The sequence below is a fragment of the Carassius carassius genome, chromosome 47, assembly GCF_963082965.1.
Source record: "Carassius carassius chromosome 47, fCarCar2.1, whole genome shotgun sequence".
NCBI classification, from domain to species: Eukaryota; Metazoa; Chordata; class Actinopteri; order Cypriniformes; family Cyprinidae; genus Carassius; species Carassius carassius.
The window spans coordinates 15,634,355-15,656,452 of NC_081801.1; the positions used below are offsets into that span (position 1 = coordinate 15,634,355).

At 35.7% G+C, this 22,098-nt stretch overlaps 1 protein-coding gene across 2 annotated transcripts in view; it reads left to right on the plus strand.

Moving 5' to 3' along the window:
• Positions 1 to 22,098, plus strand: part of LOC132130483 (protein phosphatase 3 catalytic subunit alpha-like) — a 59,464-nt gene that overhangs the window by 23,481 nt on the left and 13,885 nt on the right. For both annotated transcript variants that reach the window (XM_059542194.1, XM_059542195.1), the window contains exons 3-6: positions 4,074 to 4,198; positions 9,917 to 10,028; positions 15,589 to 15,734; positions 15,866 to 16,005. In XM_059542194.1, the coding sequence (XP_059398177.1) occupies positions 4,074 to 4,198; positions 9,917 to 10,028; positions 15,589 to 15,734; positions 15,866 to 16,005 (523 nt within the window). The remainder of the gene's footprint in view (positions 1 to 4,073; positions 4,199 to 9,916; positions 10,029 to 15,588; positions 15,735 to 15,865; positions 16,006 to 22,098) is intronic.

A 22,098-nucleotide genomic window follows, 5' to 3' on the forward strand; every position in this document is an offset into this window, starting at 1 on the left:
GTGACACACATCGGATTCCATCTACATTCTTCTTCTCATGCACTCGGGCAGCATGTGAACCGAGAATGTGAACAAGCATGTTAATTGCACATTTAATACCTGTTTCTCCTCGAGCACAGTTAAAATCAGCTCAGCGAACTTGCCAGTTTGTTTAAACCGAAGCACTTAACACCGGGACTCGGATCATTTTCATGCACAATTCAGATACCTCTTCATGCATAATATAATGTCTCAATATGCAGGATCCGCTCATTTATATACAGTAAACGCCGCTTACTAACACAGCCTGGTCACATCTGATTTGTCCATGCATTATGCAGCTCTGATTCTGCAATGTGACTGGGCATATCTTTCAATTTTCTTCCTTAGATTATATAAACCTAAACAATGACTTTAACAACAGGACTCTCAGACAGTGGCAGAGCTCTGCAAGAAGTTTAAAGACATTAGGAGAAAACTAGGCATCCAGAGGGAAACAGTCCACTTGGGTAAATATGGAGAACTAAAACTCCTGTAAGACCCTTCTGATTCACACATACAACCACAGCAGTGCAGATGAAATAAATGCGTTTTGTGTTTTTAATGATCCTCTGCCCTCGAGTCGTAACAACTTAGATCTCGCGCCTCCTGTGAGACGAAATCAGGTGGTATCGTGCACTGTTCCCCACAATGCATCTGCGTTTTTATCGATGGCTTGGGTGCAGTTGAGGAGGCAAGTTCGACAGAGAAGGGAAATAAGCACAGCGTGAGAAGGCTGAAGCGGTAGCAGCTGAATACAAGGGGGCAGAAGAATCTCTTTACCAGTTGGTAGAGGAGCGAGAGCGAGCAGACAAGAGAGAGAGTTCAACTTGTCACCTACCTGTCATTCATCAGCCGTGCTCCAGCAGAAAGAAAAAGAATGAAACGGCATTAACTGCAGCCCCTGTGGCCCTGGCCTTCCAGAAATTGGTCCCTTTAGCCCTTCTCGACATCTTTTCCTCTAGAAGCTTTCGATCTTCCTGACATTGCTGCAGTGCTCGATTACTTTTAGGGCTTTTGCACTATAATGTGTGTTAATGGTTCATGATAATGGCCCATTTTGCATGAATGTCAGACTTGGTGGACTGCTTGCTGCTGCTCTTTGATTTAGGCCAGATAAGTCCACTAATTTGTTTGATATGTGGAGTCTTAATTTAAGCCGCATCGCTTGAGATGTGTAAGGCTAAATGAGTGGTTGTTTTAGGAATAAATCTATTGATTTGAGTAAAGAGCTGTTTGGTTAGAGCCTGACAGAATGCTTGTGTCCCTATAATGAACTAGCAGAAGAAAAGGAGGCCAACATGATACGTATATTCATTAAGATTAAAAAATGAATGCTGGCGTGTAGAGGAAACAAACATTAGAGTAGAGGAAGGCCTGTAGAGTTGATTAAAATACCCAGTCAGAATTCAACATATTTGGCTTTTAGTCTTTGTCTGTTTTGATGTTAGTGTAGACCTAAATGGTGACAGATTTTGCTTTTAGCAGTTGCTCGCCTTTAAAGTGGCTTTGAAATCAAAATTGACAGGTCTTATTTTTTCGTGTTTAAATTATTTATCCATGCACATAATTATTTGTTAAAAATTCATGTGCCCCTGTAATCTTTAATCAAAAACATTAACTTCCCCTCCCTCTCTTTTTTTTCTGATGGCGTGTGTGCGCTGGTTTGAGGGCCGGACAATAATTCCTTGCTTCTATCAACCTGTCACTCACATGAGATCACAGCAGTTAGCAAACAACAACAATCTATTCCTCATAGCCCTGCTTTCTGTCCTTTGAGAAGAGTTTCACTCGGACATTTGATTTGAAGATCAGACAATCACAAATTCCATTTCTGCCAACTTTAGGGAAGTCGTGGCCTAATGGTTAGAGAGTCGGACTCCCAATCGAAAGGTTGTGAGTTCGAGTCCCGGGGCGGCAGGAATTGTGGGTGGGGGGAGTGCATGTACAGTTCTCTCTCCACCTTCAATACCACGACTTAGGTGCCCTTGAGCAAGGCATCGAACCCCCAACTGCTCCCTGGGCGCCCCAGCATAAAATGGCTGCCCACTGCTCCGGGTGTGTGCTCACAGTGTGTGTGTGTGTGTTCACTGCTCTGTGTGTGTGCATTTCGGATGGGTTAAATGCAGAGCACAAATTCTGAGTATGGGTCACCATACTTGGCTGAATGTCACTTCACTTCACTTCACTTAAAATATACATTATCTTTCTTCTGGAAAACGAGTCAAAAATATTGATGACTTATCCTGCACTACAATGATTTCTGTCCAATCAAATGCAACCGGTTCTTGACTCGAGAATGAGTCAGTCTCTTGTTCGTTATCTGGCTCGGTCTTCAGCTTCAGTTCTCTCTTCACAGCAGTTCAGTCAGTGTACTGCTTGAGTTAATGAATTACTCCGGGATATTGGTTTGTTTGAACTCAGAGGGAGTGTCAGCCACATTAAAAAAGTTAACAGCTTAAGTCATTTGTGGATTAATGATTATTGGAGATGCGAACCGTTTCAAACGATTCAGTTCGATTTGGTGAACTGGTTCAAGAAGATCCGGTTACATAGAGTGATTCTTTCGCGAACCGGATATCACTAAACTGCAGTGCTGTGAACGCACTCACAACAGACCGGGAAGTGAAGACAATGCAGAATAAAGTCGTAGTTTTTGCTATTTTTGGACCAAAATGTATTTTCGACGCTTCAAAAAAATCTAACTGACCCTCTGATGTCACATGGACTACTTTGATGATGTTTTTATTACGTTTCTGGACATGGACAGTATACCGTACATATGTTAACAATGGAGGGGCTGAGAGCTCTCGGACTAAATCTAAAATATCTTAAACTGTGTTCTGAAGTTAGCGTGCTGATCCTGTGCTAAGCTACAGCCATAAACACTCACGACAGATGTATTTACTCATAAGAACTGGATTCTAATGGGGTCTGGTGAACCTATCGCACATGACTCCCTGAAGACTGATTAGTGGACTATTCGTTCAGGCAACGCACTGATTAGTCGTTTTTGGGGGAAATAATTGGTTGTGCTAATCTGCTTTCATGTTTCAATAGGATGTATACTACTGTTCAAACGCATAAGGTCAGTAAGAAATTAATACTTTTATTTTGCAATAATGCCTTCAATTGATCTAAAGTGGCAGTAAAGACCATATATAATGTTACAAAACATTTAATGAATTCTAGTTTATCATTTAGTTAATCATGCTGAAAACTGTTTGATTAACAATGTCTTGGTGTCTTTAAAGTTGAAGAAACAGGAAGCGAGATTCTCCATGTATTCACAGCTCTCAAGCGTGGTGACGCACATGCAGTAGGTCATTACACACAATCTGGACTTTTTCGCTGTAAAATCAGATTCCTCAAGCGCCGGACTTTGACTGAAATTCTCAAACTCGTTTCCCTTCCCACAAGCTCAGCATCCGATTAAACATACATGCTCATTTCAACCTCTGTCTTTTGTATGTCAGTGATGTGGGCTTGATATCTAGGTATTCTTACGTGATGCATGAGCTAAGAGGGTTTTAAATGTGTGTGTTTCCCTCTATGTCCGTGGCCACACCCACACACACTACAGGCTGAGAGGCCTCTGGGGCAAACACTTAGGCAGCATCTCCATGCCAACGCAAACTCCTCATTTATTTCATTCTTTATTCTCATCAAATTCATGTATCCATGGCAACAGGAGTTTGTATTTCTCTCCCTCTCTTTCTCTCTCTCTCTCTCTCACTCTATCATCGAGAGAGAATTATGTTGCAAAGGACCAACGTAGATCTTTAGGCCTGCTATGTTTCATATAGGCTCTTAGGTGGTTCAATTCGATCAGTTCATTATGGCTTAAGCAGTCTAGTGGTGGATATTAAGGGATTACACCTAGCACAGAGCTGCAGTTACAGTATGATTTTAATAGCTATGGCTGTATGAATCCGCCATGGATTAATGTTTGTATGTCCTGTATATTGAACAAACAGTTGAGTCTGTTTGCATCCAGCTCAGCTAGTCAATATTTTTCCCTCTTTTTCTCTGCTGCCTTCTCTTTCTTTATGCAGTGTGCGGTGACATCCATGGGCAGTTCTTTGACCTTATGAAACTGTTTGAGGTGGGAGGCTCTCCAGCCACAACACGATACCTCTTCCTGGGTGACTATGTGGACCGGGGTTACTTCAGTATTGAGGTAAGAGAAGTTGCACTGGGATAGTATGTGCATACATCCATTTATGGTTTCGCCATTTTTAATCATGTTAATTGAGTGTTTTGAGTGTGGAGAAGTGTTTCACTTTGATTCATTTGAATGAATAGGATAATTTGAGTCATAATCAGGTCCAGACTCAATATGCAGAATTCGCTATACTGATTTTAGGTAAAAATTTGCAGAATTAATTTAAACATGGTGAAATGTGTTAAAAAGAGTAACTGCACTCTTACTGGTAGCTGAAAGCATTCTAAAATGTATTAAATTATTACAACCCGAATTTCGGAAAAGTTGGGACGTTTTTTAAATTTAATAAAATGAAAACTAAAAGACTTTCAAATCACATGAGCCAATATTTTATTCACAATAGAACATAGATAACATAGCAAATGTTTAAACTGAGAAAGTTTACAATTTTATGCACAAAATGAGCTCATTTCAATTTTGATTTCTGCTACAGGTCTCAAAATAGTTGGGACGGGGCATGTTTACCATGGTGTAGCATCTCCTTTTCTTTTCAAAACAGTTTGAAGACGTCTGGGCATTGAGGCTATGAGTTGCTGGAGTTTTGCTGTTGGAATTTGGTCCCATTCTTGCCTTATATAGATTTCCAGCTGCTGAAGAGTTCGTGGTCGTCTTTGACGTATTTTTCGTTTAATGATGTGCCAAATGTTCTCTATAGGTGAAAGATCTGGACTGCAGGCAGGCCAGGTTAGCACCCGGACTCTTCTACGACGAAGCCATGCTGTTGTTATAGCTGCAGTATGTGGTTTTGCATTGTCCTGCTGAAATAAACAAGGCCTTCCCTGAAATAGACGTTGTTTGGAGGGAAGCATATGTTGCTCTAAAACCTTTATATACCTTTCAGCATTCACAGAGCCTTCCAAAACATGCAAGCTGCCCATACCGTATGCACTTATGCACCCCCATACCATCAGAGATGCTGGCTTTTGAACTGAACGCTGATAACATGCTGGAAGGTCTCCCTCCTCTTTAGCCTGGAGGACACGGCGTCCGTGATTTCCAACAAGAAAGTTAAATTTGGACTCGTCTGACCATAAAACACTATTCCACTTTGAAATAGTCCATTTTAAATGAGCCTTGGCCCACAGGACACGACGGCGCTTCTGGACCATGTTCACATATGGCTTCCTTTTTGCATGATAGAGCTTTAGTTGGCATCTGCTGATGGCACGGCGGATTGTGTTTACCGACTGTGGTTTCTGAAAGTATTCCTGGGCCCATTTAGTAATGTCATTGACACAATCATGCCGATGAGTGATGCAGTGTCGTCTGAGAGCCCGAAGACCACGGGCATCCAATAAAGGTCTCCGGCCTTGTCCCTTACGCACAGAGATTTCTCCAGTTTCTCTGAATCTTTTGATGATGTTATGCACTGTAGATGATGAGATTTGCAAAGCCTTTGCAATTTGACGTTGAGGAACATTGTTTTTAAAGTTTTCCACAATTTTTTTACGCAGTCTTTCACAGATTGGAGAGCCTCTGCCCATCTTTACTTCTGAGAGACTCTGCTTCTCTAAGACAAAGCTTTTATAGCTAATCATGTTACAGACCTGATATCAATTAACTTTATTAATCACTAGATGTTCTCCCAGCTGAATCTTTTCAAAACTGCTTGCTTTTTTAGCCATTTGTTGCCCCCGTGCCAACTTTTTTGAGACCTGTAGCAGGCATTAAATTTTAAATGAGCTAATTAAGTGGATAAAAGTGTAAAATTTCTCAGTTTAAACATTTGCTACGTTATCTATGTTCTATTGTGAATAAAATATTGGCTCATGTGATTTGAAATTCCTTTAGTTTTCATTTTATTAAAATTTAAAAAACGTCCCAACTTTTCTGGAACTCGGGTTGTAAAATGACGTCCAATAAACAAACAGATTCTGAAAAAAACTACAAAAGAGGTTAAATTTGATGATGAATATTAATAAATAAACATGCATAAATATTAATAACGACATTAATACAATTTTAAATAAATATTCCATGTAGTCTCTCTGCACTCTTATAGATCTTATAATAGCTACAAAGCAGTTTTACATTTGTCCAAATATTTAATAAACAAATTCTATAAAAACCTGCAGATGTTGCATTTTATAATAAATATATTAATGCATAAACATTTATAGATATAAATTAAAAGCATAAGTATAATATAAATATTACGTTAATTCATTAATAAATTAATACAAATTATAACTATTTAATTAATCAATAAATGCTCATAAAGAAGCATTATAATTATAAAAACATTAAGAAACTTTTATTCAAGAAAAAACTACCACATTGTAAGACATTGCTGTAACTGCTTTGCAACGTGACAAAAAAAAAGTGTTAATAAAAAATGAAATAAGATTCCAGTAATATTCAAATAAATATAAAATAAAATAATACAATAAAATAAAATAAACATTAAACAATATTAGAAAATTTAAATTTCGTTTATTTTTCTTAACTGACAACGGACTCTCGTTAACTGATTATTAACCAACAAGGTTATTTTTTAATTAGAATTGAATTCAATTAGAAAGTATAAGAGTCTGTGTGGGACACGATCATCAGCTGGAGTGCCCATGAACTCCAATAGAGGGCACTCCACTCAGGACTCTGGCATCTTGTATTTACATTCCCAAATCCATTTCCCAAAATCCCGTGCTTAGGGCCACCAGGTGTTCCCCATTACCACTCCCATATATAAACTGTGTTTGGACTCTCCTATAGTGCGAAGTCTTCTGTAACATGGAGTCAGAGACGGTCGGATCCATATGCAGTAGTTTATTAAAGAGAATGGTCAAACAGGCAGAATCAGGCAACAGCGTCAGGTGTGTCAAGGGATTTCCAGAATCAATAACAATAACAAGCAGAGGTCGGGGGAGGTAGCAGAGAATCACAGTCGGTATAAATAATCCAAAGTCAAACACGGAAGGAACAAACACTAGGAAACCGCTCGGAAATGCCAGACAGAACTAAACAAGAATTCGCAATTACTGAAAGTCGAAACACAGTTTATATAGGGGAATGGTAATGGGGAACACTTAGTGGTTATTAGCCCTAAACACGGGAAATATATTTTAATATATTAAAATTTGTATACTGTATATTATATATTTAATAAATTAAAAAATTTAAGAAAAGCTGTGCAACAAGTAGCCTAGTATGCAATGTGTGCTGTTTTTAATGTGAATGTACACAAATAAAGGCAAAAAAAATATCAAGTAAAATCTGTGCCATTAAGCATTATCACCGTACTGCCGTGATGTTTTGCAAAACATTCTGTTTTACGTAAAGCAATAAGCAACAAGAAGCCATGGTTTACAGATAGTGGATTACGGCTTCACATGGCTTGTTGCTTTTAGAAAGCGGTTATTCCATATACGTAGTAAGGTTTCACTGAATAAAAAAGAGCAAATAAAGTGTAATGATATAAATAAAAACAGTATTCTTCCACCAAACAATGTAGTTCATCAGAAACAGAAACAGAAGTAATGCCTCAACCAATCAGCATCAAGGACCGGAACTATCTGTTTTATAAATAATATTTTGGCATTCAGATACATCACAAATATGGAAGCATTTGATTTTGTGTCGATTGAGAGACCCAAAGTTGGTTTCAGTTTTGTTTTAGCCTAAATTAATTTGTTTTGGCTAGCTATAGCTTTTTATATTTTTAATTCTTGTTCTTTTCTAAATACTGTTAATTGAAAGAATTTGTTGTGAAGTGAGGGGAAGTAAAATAACCTAGCTATGTTTAAAGTGTTTATTATAATGTTTGTAAATATTTTGTGTCCACATTAAGCCTACATTAAGCCTATGAAATAATAAAAGTCAGTTTTTTTCCCCTCTAAAAAACTTTTTTTTTTTTAAATGTGTGGTGTATTTTAACCGTGCAGCAAACCTTTTTATATATTATGATAAATTACTGAAATAAATAAACAAATAAATAAATGATTTTTAAAACTTTTAACTGATTGTATTAATCGGTCCAAATTCTTGCGGTCGGATAACGGTTAACTGGTTAAAATGAGCATCTCTAAACGATATATATGTAGCTCAAAAATGACTTCTATTGCGACTGAAGCATAACTGTCGTAATACTGTACCTGCATTTATTCTTTTCTTAAAATTAAAAAATAAAAATAAATGTAAATTTTTCATTTCATTAATCCTGACAATGAGTTGAAACTACAGTTTCCGTTGACTACGCAGACTCAATTATCGGCTGATAGTCTCATCCCAGTTATCTTGTAACTCAAGTGTTCCTTTAATAACAAGAATGGGCAATTCTGTCTAGGGCAGTAAAATGGAAAACGAATTTAGATTATTCGTTGCATTTAAATTTATTCGAATTTATTCGTTGCATTCGAATTTAAGGTCTTCGTCAGTCATCAGGCAGCCTTATCAGTGGCACACAAAATGCGACAATGATATGTTATTGCATTTTAATGCTTTTGTTTGCCTATCCATTTGAACCCACTAGATGCGGCGCTGCTATGTTGTTCATTCAATATATTGTGTTAAACGAGAGCATCAGTGTGGAGAAGATGTAGTTTATATCAAAACTGAAACCAAGTTCACACAGAAGGCATATTTATAAAATTTTCTAGAGGTACATCTATCAGCGTTGCACTCTTGTCTCGCACAAGAGAGCGGCATGTTTAGAAAGCCATGTGGAATTAATGTAAGTTCAAAAAACATTTTTAAATTTTTTTTTTTTAAATGTATGACTTTATGGTGGTTTTTCCCCATCCCACTGTATCTCATGTTTTTAAATGAAGAAAGTAGCCTACTCTTTATGATTGGTTTTCGTTCCTTTGTATTAAACTAAACATACTGTACATGCATGGGGCTCTTTTTTCTTTTCTAATTGTTCAAGCAACTTAATTATATTACATTACATTAATTACATGCATACATAAATTATATGTGGTTTATAAACTTTTTTTAAACAGTATGCACTTTTTTTTCAAAGATAGTCATGTTATTTCATTACGCTTTGAAAGACAGTGCATATTGTTTTGCGAGATGCACTCTCTTGTGGCCTTAGGAGAGAAGCCAAAAGCTTTTTTCCCCCTAACTGAAATTATGCCTTTTAAATTCGAATATAATTCAAATAGAAGTAAGTAGAAAAATTCGAATTTAGTTTTTCAGTCATTTTGACAGCCTTAATTCTGTCACACACATCAGGGAATCATCGTCCAGCTTCAAACAGAGAGGAGGAATCGGTCATCTGTGAGTGCAGTGCTCTGGCATTCACGTTCTTCGACATGTCCCATTTCTGCCATCTTTGACTGCAGGCCATGATTAGCTCTGCGAACACATCTCAACACCGACTGCTCGGTTAAATCTTTCAGCTCCCGTTGTTTTGCTGAAGAATAATTTATTTATTAAAGCATAAATACATGAGATCAGCATGAGTTAGTCAGCCTGGTTGTGTTTAACACTGTGTGTGTGTATTAGCAGTAAAGGGAGTAGAGGATGCCCATGTATGGTTTGGTCCAAGGGCAGCAAGTGAAGGTGATGGGGACTGACAGTGGATGTGATAACATATGTAACTTAATTGGAAGAGTATCATTAACACTACACAGACGTTGAGCTAACCTGCATTAGCATGGTGTTAGTAGTTATCTCATGGATGTGGAAATACTGTATATTTCAGCTCTTTTTCCCTCTCCTTCTCTGCAGTGTGTTCTGTACCTCTGGTCACTGAAAATCCTCTACCCAAAGACACTATTTTTACTGAGAGGAAATCATGAATGTAGACATTTGACAGAATATTTCACCTTCAAACAAGAATGTGAGTATGCTACATGTGTACACTTAAACTAAGCATGCAATGCTGTATTAATATGCTGCAAATATAATTTGTAATGGCAAAAAAAGGGTTTAAAATTGCAAAATAGAAGCTTTTTCACTAGTAGTCTACTATTCAAAAGACTGGGGTCAGTATGATTTTTACTTTTAATACTTAATCAAAGATGCATTAAATTTATCAGACGTGTTAGTAAAGAAATCTGTAATATGTTAAAAAATATATATATTTTATGTAAGTTATATATTAATTATATATTTAATATTATGATGCACAGTCATTTTTAAATAAGAATAATACATTTTTGAGCAGCAAATCAGCATTATAAATTACACCAAATAAATGCGTTCAATACTTTTTAGGCACTGACCAAATGTCCTCGATACCTTCGAGTATCGAAAAACATCTCATCGTTCAATACCAAATTTCGATACTTAAGGGGTTAATCTCATCAGCGTCTGTGAGCCAATAAGCCTGCAGCACTAGCCGGTGTGTTCGACTAGAGGCACGGCGCAGATCAATCAGTGTTTGACATCCACAAGAGTGATTCGAAAGTGCACGGAGCAGTATTCTCTCCATAGCTCTCTTGGTACTGTAATACAACTATCGGTCTGCACATTCGATCCGCATCAAGTCGAACACACCTACTAATTTACACCGGTTACACTCAGAGATGTGGTGCACACCTGAGGCTGTATTGTAAATGCATCCCAGCCCCCTTAGATGTAAGGTTACATTTACACTGGTGCATTTTTGTTTTAAAATGAAAACAATCCTCGTCATACTGGCATTTCCACTGCATTTCAAGCTGGCTTTCCACTATCTACGACAAGCGACAGACCGGAAGTCATTCATTTCCAATCGAGTTCCGATCATATGCAGATGTCCGTTCATACTACACGACCGAAAGCGTGTGTTAGGCTGGCCGCACACTAGACAATTTAAATCCGATTTTAAGCCAGATTTGCATCCCCAAATGATCGATGATCGGGGGGGGGGGGGGGGGAGTGGCCCTATTCGCAGCTTGTCGCAAACAATTTTTATGTCCAAAGAATCCTCTATTATGTGGTGTCATTACGATTATTTATCTGCTCCCGATCGAGACGGAGCGTCACCAAACTCAAATTGTAAATATCAAACATGTTTGATATTTACGATTATTGATATGGCTGCCTCTGACGTGTTATCCGTGATAGACAATGAGAGCAAGCAAGCGTCATCCACCAGATGTTGCGTGCTTCTATAGCTGAAACTTGGCAGCCACAAACATGCCAAGAAAGCAGATCACCCATATTATTTTTTATACTTTGTTTTTCGCTGTTAAACAGAATGTGCACCAAGAGAGCCAGCTGACAACATTGATTTTCTTCTATTTGTTTTTCTTCTCTAGTGACGTATGATCTTGCGAGTGTACATGAGATTATGTGTCACTGAAATCGTTCCTAAAATGATCAAATGTGTGGTCTCATGGTCTGGTCGATTCATCTAGTGTGCGGGTTCAGAGGATTATAAGGCTAAGAATTGGTTGAACGGTCTTCATGTCTGTGGTCGCTCATGATTTTAAAATCATTTAAGATTTAAAAATCGTCTAGTGTGCGGTCATCCTTATGTGACCATTCATGCAAACTGTATAGGACAATAAATAAGATGTATATTCCACTTTTACTAGAAACTCACTTTAAACCACCATCGAGTGTTTGTAATAACTTCCGATTGCCATCTAATGTGTGTTTTGGCCATGTTATGTTGCTGAAATTAAAAATTTTATTACCTCTGAGTCAGAGCAGCGATCATGGAAGAGAGAACACAGGGAGACAGCGCTGAAAGCTGCTAATGCTCATCAGTGAATCAGTGGAAAATAAATAGAAATCATGATTCTGACGTCTGAGCAATGCATTTTAAAACGAACACGCAGAAGTGTAAATGTAGCCTAACAAATGTGTAAACTGAAGACTATTGGAGCTTTATTAAAACTATTTGCACTGATTTATTGTGTTGGTTACATTTTGTTCCTTTGTGCATTGGCTCAGGAGATGAGTCTTTGAGTTTGTATAAACATAATGTAATCTTGCTAAAATTGATTTCATAAAATTGGTATCGAAAAAAGTATTGTTCAGGAACCAGTATCGAAGTCAAGGTATCGGTATCGATTTTTTTTTTTTTAACGATGCCCAGCCCTACTTGTTGAGCATAAGAGACTTTAAAAACATTTTACAAATCTTACCAGCCCCAAACTGTAGAACAGTAGTGTATATAAATTTAATATAATTTATATTTATATTATATTTCAACATTTGAAATTTAATATAATGATTTTTGTATTTTTGATTAGTAATTCATGTTTTAAAAGGAATGCATGAATTCCAGATCCATATATTTTCCTGTATCAGACCTGTCAGTTAATCATTATTAATAGAACAGATTGATTTATCATAATTTTATATATAATGTATATTTTTTTGGTTTGATATAATTTTTCATAACTTGGAATAAATCATTTATTTGATTTGATTTTGTATGCAGTGTTTTTATATGTTGTGTTTATATTTTTACATGTACATTTGCATTGCATTTCACGTTTCATAACACTGTCAAAGATTAAAAAGGTTATATAAATTCCATCTCCCTATATTTCAATGAAAGTAATCAACAGAGCACAACCCTCATTGCACTTCGATTATTTCCTACAATGTCTATTGTTCCTGAAAGGACATTTAAAGAGAATGAGGTTTATAACGCAGAGCAGTTGGGAGGGGTGGGACGTGGAGTATGAGGTAATGCTTCAGAATGGCACTTTCCCATGAGGCCGAGCGGCAGAGCACAGAGGCAGGTGAGGTGGGAGGGAGAGGTGCTGAGTTGACGCCAAACTCTTTCTATGTCTACTCCACTGACCTGTCGCCATGTTTACAAATGTTTTTGAGAGGCGGCGTATTGAGACATAATGAGAATAGGGCACGCGTTGACACACTGAGAAAAATTGTGAAAAAAAAAAATTTGTGATGCACTGAGACACATGGGGCTGACCGCTAAAGTTTGGTCCCAGTAGGAATCTAATGAGACCACAGAAACAAATTAGCTGATGTTTGCTACAAATATTAGGTTGTTTTTGCAAAAGAACTGTAAAAAGTTCTTTCTTTGTTTCTTTCTCATAATGACTAACCTGTGTTTACCCTTAGGAGGCAAACTGTAGAAAAACAAGATTTTTTGATTGTTTTGAAATTAAAGTACTATGTAAAGGACCTTTATGTTAACAATGCAGTCCCAGTCATGCCTATGATGTCAGAATTAGTTAGTATTACTTTATTAGAATGTGACCCAACTTGATAACAACTACAGTGTAAATTATGGCATTAGCTAAAAATAACTAATCATTACATCTTATATTTTCTTGTCTTAAAGGTACAGTAGCAAATATAGCCTGTTTTGAAAGCTTGACTAACATTAAAAGTGGTTTTCAGGTTAAAAAAATATGATAAAATAAAATGAATAAAACAAAATAAATAATAATAGTGAGTGCACATGAACACCGTAACAATGTTGTATTTACATTGTTATTTTTTTTAAACAGAATTTGAACGTGTCCGTTAAAGATTCTTAGCAGAAGCGAATCTGATATTTATAATTAAAAGTAATTGTGAATTGTTGATGGTATCTTTTAAGAAAGAGTAATGATGAAGTAAAAAAATGCTTCTCATTCCGTGGGTTTATGAGGAGACAGATGTGTGCAACCGAACTGCATTTCCCATCATGCTCTGTGGCAGCACAAGTATGAAAATTCTGAAAGAAAGCATCAATTACACAAATAATGCATATCTATTGCTCTTAATTTTTAATCCTAGCATTAAAATGTCTTTGCAAAACAGAGAAACTGATATTGGCTTGATAAAAGAATGATTAGTAGAGATTAGTACTTACAAAGCACATATTAGTGCTTTATTCTGCATGACCATATTTTAGTTCATTCAATCCTACCCCATACCTAAACATACCTTGCTAACTATAAATAAGCAGAAAATTAGGTATTTATTAAAACAAAAGTTGTAGTTAATGGTTGGTTAGTTAATGGTGAGACCAAAGATCTAAAGTCTGGGTAACACTTTAGAATACTGTTTCTTACTTACTACATAACTAATAAGGAATTATTGAAGAACTAACAGGTGATTATTCATTAACACTTAACTCACTACTGTTAACTACTAAAAAAGATGTGTTAACTAATCAGTATGTAATATAATTTTATGATTGTGTTAAGTAACAGTTAGCTAATCAGTAACTGATATATTCTGTGATACCTCCTGAAGAACTACTATTAATTATCTACTAGTTAAGGATCAAGAAAAATAACTATGAAATAACTACTACTGAACAGTTATACGCAAAAAAATCACTATAATAATCAGGCTGTGTCCCACAAATCAAGTACTTGAGTAAAAGTACAGATACCCCAATAAAATATTACTCCAGTAAAATTATAAGTAGGCCTATTCATTTCCAACATTACTTGAGTAAAAGGACAAGTACAAAGTACTACTACAGTAGCAACTTTGTTACAGTCCACTTATTAGCCTATAATGGAAATTAAATATGGATTTTGTTTGCTTCTAAATGTTTAACTTTTGATTAAATTAGTTAAAATGTGGGCAGTATACATGTTAAAATGGAATAAAATATGCTGTATTAAGAAATGTTCTCATCTGAAATAAACATATGAGAGTATTTTACAAAATTTATGATTACTTTTATAGTTTTTTTATAATTTTATAATTTTTTTTAGTCAAAATGATGTAGTTTATTATTATTTACTAATAGGTTCACTTTAAAATTCTGTAAGCCCTGCAAAATTATCTGATAATTCTTTATTAATTACTAATGGGTTACCTATGTTTTCACTTTAGAATACTGTTTCAGATTCTAAGTAATTCTTCAGGAATTATCTAATAATTCTTTATTAATTACTAATGGGTTCCCAACATTTTTACTTTAGAATAGGCCTAATGTTTCAGGTTCAAAATAAGTCCTACAGATTTATTTGAAAATTAATTATTAATTACTAATGGATTCCCTATGTTTTCACTTTAGAATACTGTTTCATAGGCTACTACATAGGCAAAACCTCTATAAAATGTATTGCATTTATTAATATTGCATTTTCATACGACTACTACTATTGCTAATAACATTTATATGAACGGGTCACAATTCAATGTAATTGTGTAAAACTGTTCATTAGTAGTTACTTCATAGTTATTTTTCTTGAACCCTAACTAGTAGATAATTAATAGTAGTTCTTCAGGAGGTATGACAGAATACATTAGTTATTGATTAGCTAACTGTTACTTAACATAATCATAAAATTATATTACATACTGATTAATTAACGCATCTTCCTTAGTAGTTAACAGTAGTGAGTTAAGTGTTAATGAATAATCACCTCTTAGTTCTTCAATAATTCCTTATTAGTTATGTAGTAAGTAAGAAACAGTATTCTAAAGTGTTACCAAAGTCTGTGTACTCACTTGTTGTTTTCCCCCTCACTGTGAATCAGGTAAAATCAAGTATTCAGAGCAGGTTTACGATGCCTGTATGGGCGCGTTTGACTGTCTGCCCTTGGCAGCTCTCATGAACCAGCAGTTCCTGTGTGTCCACGGTGGCCTGTCCCCAGAAATACAGACCTTAGACGACATAAAGAAGGTACTGCCAAGCCATGCATGAACAGCAGCATTGTGTGTGGGAGGAGAAAGATTTCATGCATGGCCACAAGAAAGCCGGATACGTTTGTGTATTTCTGTATTCTCTATTATATTTGTGTCTCTGTGGCCTAGTTGGACCGATTTAAGGAGCCCCCAGCATTCGGGCCTATGTGTGACTTGCTTTGGTCCGATCCCCTGGAGGACTTCGGCAATGAAAAGAGCCAAGAGTACTTTAGCCACAACACAGTCAGAGGATGCTCATACTTCTACAGGTGGGTGGTTTTTGTGTGTGTTTTGGTGTGTCTTATATAGCCTATAATGGGCTTTTCAGCTAAATGTAATTAGTAAAACAATTCATGAAACAACAAAAATGTAAAAGGAAATTTTGGGGGTCAGTAAGATTTTTTAAATGTTTTTTTAAAGAAGTCTCTTATGCTCACCAATGCTCTATTTATTCGGAAAAAAAATACAAGAAAAACATATTGTAATATTGTGAAATATTATCATGACTGAAAATAAGTGTTTTTTAAAATGTAATTCATTCCAGTGATGCAAAGCTGAATTGTCAGCATCATTACGTCAGTCTTAGAGTCACATGATCCTTCAGAAAGCAGTCTAATATGCTGATTTGCTGCTCAAGAAACATTTCTTATTATTATCAATGTTGAAGATGGATGTGGAATTTTGTGGAAACCGTGATACCTTCTTTAACCTTTTTTGGGGGGATTCTCAGATTAACAAACAAACAGCAGAAAAATAGTATTTATTTAAAATAGAAATCTTTTGCATTGTAAATGTCTTTTCTGACACTTTCGATCAATTTAATATATCCTTGTTAAATAAATGTATTCATTTCTTTAAAAAAAACATCTTCCTGACCCCAAACTTAAGAATGGTGGTATATATTTAAGTATGTTTTCTATATGTATATATATTATTTGTTGCTTACTCTTTTAACCAACAGTTATGGAAAATTATGATATTGGGATTTTAATTTGGAGGATAGAATTCACAAAAAGGATTTAGATTTCAGAGGGTTTTCTGTCTGTGTCTTAATGCCACTGCCACAATGCTTTGAACTTGCATATGTGTGTGCACTGATGTTGTGCAACATATTGTGCACATATGTGGGCGTATATGTGTGTGTGTGTGTGTGTGTGTGTGTGTGTGTGTGTGTGTGTGTGTGTGTGTGTGTGTGTGTGTGTGTGTGTGTGTGTGTGTGTGTGTGTGTGTGTGTGTGTGTGTGTATATTTAAGGAGAGCAGGAGTCAGTGGGGGATTGTTGGGTCTCTCAAGGTGCTCAGGGTTGATGTTGTTTTCTGTCCTCTGTTCTGATCTGACTGCATAAAGCAACAGCCTCTTAATATTTCACACTCTCTGCTGAAAATTTGATGGAATGGCATTGCACTTGTCTATGTGAGAATGAGTGTTTGTTTCTGTTAGATCGAGAGTTTAGATTCGTCTTTTGTTTTTCAGCATACAAAAGTGTTTGTATTTTAGCATTAGCATTAGCATTTCGTCTTCTGAAACCATACAATAGCTTTGTTTTAGGGAATCTATCTATCTATCTATCTATCTATCTATCTATCTATCTATCTATCTATCTATCTATCTATCTAATTCCAAATCTCTCTCTCGCTCTCTTTCACACTCTCTCTTATTCTCACTCTCTCTGTAAGTCTGGTGTAAACTGCAGATTTGGGCCAGTGGTTTGGAGCCCTACATTCATTAGTGTGTCTGTGTGTTATATGCACAATACCAGAGGCAGCCATGTTGCAGAACACACACAACTGAATTTATCACACAAACACAGCGCTGCATACTCTACGAAGACAGATACATACCCACACACACACCTCTGTTATGCAAGGCTCACAGAAGCCATTTGTTTTAATCTGTGTTATCAATGTTCCTCGAGCTCCCCACCTCCTTGTATCACCATGTTGGTGTTTAATCACTCCTATTTCACTCCATTCACTCCATTTGTTTATGTGATTGCCTTTATTCACATACAGACACCATAGTGCATGCATACAAATGAAAACATTTAGAGAATAGAAGAGGCAATTAGTATACAGTGGCATGCGAAAGTTTGGGAACGCCTTGAAGAATCTGTGAAAATGTGAATAATTAGAACAAAATAAGAGAGATCATACTAAATGCGTTTTTTTTTTTTTTTTTTTTTTGTACTGTCCTGAGTAAGATATTGTACATAAAAGATGTTTACATTTAGTCCATAACACAAAAATTTTTGCTGAAATTATTAAAATAACCCCATTCAAACGTTTGGGAACCCTTGGATCTTAATACTGTGTTTGGTTACCTGGATGGTCTACGACTGTCTTTCTGTTTTGTGATGGTTGTTCATGAGTCCCTTGCTTGTTCTGAACAGTTAAACTGAGAACTGTTCTTCAGAAAAATCCTTCAGGTCCTGCAGATTCTTCAGTTTTCCAGCTTCTTTCGCATGTTTGAACCCTTTCCAGCAGTGACTGTATGATTTTGAGATACATATTTTCACACTGAGGTCAATTGAGGCAATCAAACACAACTATTAAAAAAGGTTTGAATGTTCACTGATGCTCCAGAAGGAAACAAGATGCATTAAGAGTTGGGGGTGAAAATTTTTGAACACGATGAAGATGTCCAAATTTTTCTTATTTTGTTGAAATATAATTTTTTTCCATTTAGTTCTGCCCTTCGTAAGCAACAGAAGATACTTACATGTTTCCTGGAACACAAATTAAGTACAATCTAGCTTGATCTTAAAATTCTCTTAGTTCTTAATGAATCTTGTTTTAATACTTTCAGCAATTTCTTTTTTTGTCTTATGGACTGTACAGTATGCAAACATCTTTTATGTAAAATATCTTACTCAAGACAGTACTAAATAAAAAAATAACATGCATTTAGTATGATCTCTATTATTTTTTGAAAATTATTCTTATTTTCACAGATTCTGCAAGGGGTGCCCAAACTTTCGCATGCCACTGTAAATATAAGTATAAATTTGTTAAAATATACAAATAAATTACATTTTATTCATGAACAAAACAATTTTTTTATAGAGAATATTTAATACAAGTCAAGCATTTGTGGTAAAATGCTAATTACCACAACAACAACAAAAATCCTTTAGAAAAAGACAAAATGTGAAGTAACGTGAATCTTCACAGAAATGTAAAGATTTTAATTAAATTTAAGAATTTGTCTTTTAAAACTGAATTTGAGTTGAATTTTTACAATTGTTTTAGGAGTTTAGGATTAGCATTGTCATGGCAACAAAGTTTAAAATGAATATAACTTTACACAGGAAAGGTTAATAAATGATTTTTTTCACACTAAAAGCATGTTTTGAATTTGTTTATATCATTTAAATTTGTATTATGTTTAGAAATTTTGCAGATTTGTCTCAATAACTTCACATTAGAAGTTTTGGCAAAATTTAGCAGCCTATTGTCTACTGTTAAATGTGTAGCAATGTACGTGTTAGTTGTGTATAATCCGAAGTTCTCACACGAAATGTAAGATTCTGTGGATTTCTGTTGAATTGACTGGATTCACCCATAGACAACAATAAATGCATCCTCACCTTAAGTGCCTCATTTTTTGTAAAGAAATCAAGACAAAACTCCAAATAAATTTTTGTGTTCATCAGCATAATTGCTGTCACTTGAGATTAATTTGGAATGAACGTGAAATATTCCTTTGTATTACGTCTGCAAACAATGTGTACTTTTCCCAATTAATATATATTCCACCATGGTTTCTGATATGTAAAAACTAGTGGAGGTTTCTTTGTCAGATTAAGTTGGAAGTGAATCAGGCTTTCTGCTGATTAAACATCTGACCGTGTGAGACTAGGGTGAAGCTGTCAGATGAGGAGATGGGTGGATGCCCTTTCAGCCTCCTGATCCTACTGTAGTCAGCAGAAAGAGTGAGATGGAAGGAGGGAGGGAGTGATGGGCTGCGGCCAGCAACGGCAACTCAGCTACGCGATCTATCCCACAATCCCCAAAGGCTCTGCAGTGTGGTGTTGCCATGACAACCCGCATCCTCTTCCCAAACTGGAGCGAGTGATAGTGAGAGAGTGATTGGTGCCCCCTCACTACTTGACGACACAAGAGAGAGAGAAAGACGGAGAGCAGCCTCCTTTACACACTCTTTGGGTTGTAAGCAAACGTATATTAGGATTCTGTTTTAGTGAAGCTTGACAGCGTCCATCTCCATTTATTTTCATTGCATAGTGTGACTTTTATCAAAAAATTATAAACCTTTAAACGCAGACCTACTGTGAGTTCTGAGGTTGTTAATTGAAATGCTTTTCATTGAAGCCATTTGTTTGCGTTATTCCTTATTTTTAAAACTTATTCTTAAAATAATTTGGTTTAACGGTTGACTTTGTCATGAAAAACTACATTACCCATGATTCCGTACAGAAAATCCCACTAATCTGAGAGTCATGGTGAGCAGATTGCACCAAAAGAGCTCTGCAGGCAATGCACACTCCCATGTAGTTAAAATACTTCAGTATTTGTATAGTTATGCATATTTTGCAATAAACCTAAAATATATTGCTTCCATAGGTATTATCAACAATTGATGATTCAGTAGCAAAAATGCTTGTTGGAACCAAAAGCACTGAAAAAGTGGACGGGCACTAAAGCACTCCATATGATATTGCAGTGTTTTTTATTATTATTATTATTATTATTATTTTAGTGTACAGTATAGCAATTGTGGTTGAAAAGAAACAATGGCAACACCATACAATAAGGTCTTATTAGATAACATTACTTATTGCGGTCACACTATATTTTAAGGTCCAATTCTCGGCTATTAACTAACTACTTACTAAGACTTTTGCCTCAATTTAGTACTAATTACTTCTTATAAATAGTTAGTAAGGTGGTTGTTAAGTTTAGATATTGGATAGGATAAAGAATATAGAACATTGTCATACAGAATATGTGCATTATAAGTACTAATAAACAGCCATATGCTAGTTTTTTGCATGCTAATGAGCAACTAGTACATATTGAGAACTAGTTAATAGGTAGTCCCTAAACTAAAGTGTAACCATTAATGCATCATCTAGCATAAACTAATGAGGAGCAATACATTTGTTAAAGTATTTTATAGCTAATGTCTTCTTACCAAAAATATTATTGAGAAAAATGTTCTGCGAAATAGAGTGTAACTAAAATTCTTGGCGAGATATTGTGAGATAAACTATCATGATGCTTATTGATACAATAACAATGTAAAATACTATGACAGTATTAATTTCATTGAAACACAAATCATACCACGGTCTGCTGAGACTGTGAGTGAAAATTTCTGTGAATGTGTTCTATGTGTATACAAACAGTATATGAACTCTGAATTGCAAATATGTAAGAACGAGGATTTCGATGGAAGCATATGGGTAGCAATATTCAATTTGGGATGTAATATGCAAAATGACAATGCAATATGTAAAATGACAATGCATTTCTGTATTTACATTTACATTTTCCAATACATTTGTGCAACGTTTGTTGCAAAATGAAAATTAAATTACATAATTTTCATTTGCCATTTCATACACCAGTTTTAATATGTAAAATGAATACTAATTTTAACGCTTTATAAGTTGCAAAATTAAAATGAAAATGTATTACAGAAATGATTAGATATGTATAACATGTTCAAGCAAAAACTGTGGCAAAATTATCATTTAAATGCTATTTTTCTTAAATGCATTAACACTCACAGTCAAGACACTTACGATTGCATTTTCATGTCCCGCAATGAATGTAGCAAAATTCAATGTGCACACTGAAAATGCATTCTGAGCCGATCATGTCTCCGCCCCCTCGCGCCATGTCAATCACTGCGTGAACAAGGCGGGGCTTGCAGAAGGTCAGAGACTCAAATCTCAAGAAGAGGATTCAAGTGAGAGAACATGGACAAGACAGTTGGTCCACGTACGTTTTGATAATTTCGGTTTATGGCTTCAATATTTCATTCGCACTTGTGGGCGGAGCTGAAACGCTGCTTTCATCTGATTGGTCGAATCTCTCCACCTTCAACTCGGTCTTTTCATTCTTTCAGACAGAATAAGAGTCTGAAACCACCGCTCACTGTTAATTAGAATAATATTTGAATCAGATGTAGCTGGGCACATAATTCGTGCTGCTGAGACCTGCAAATTATTTCTAGGTTGTAGTATTGTATGATTATTGTCCCACTGATAAATACAGTGCAAATAGTTCTGTCTCTTTGGCTAAAAGTGAAGTGGAAACAAAAATCAATAATAGACTGAACAGTTCCATGTCTGTAACATTTACTACTCTCATCTTTTAAGTCATAAGGCACTAGGTATGT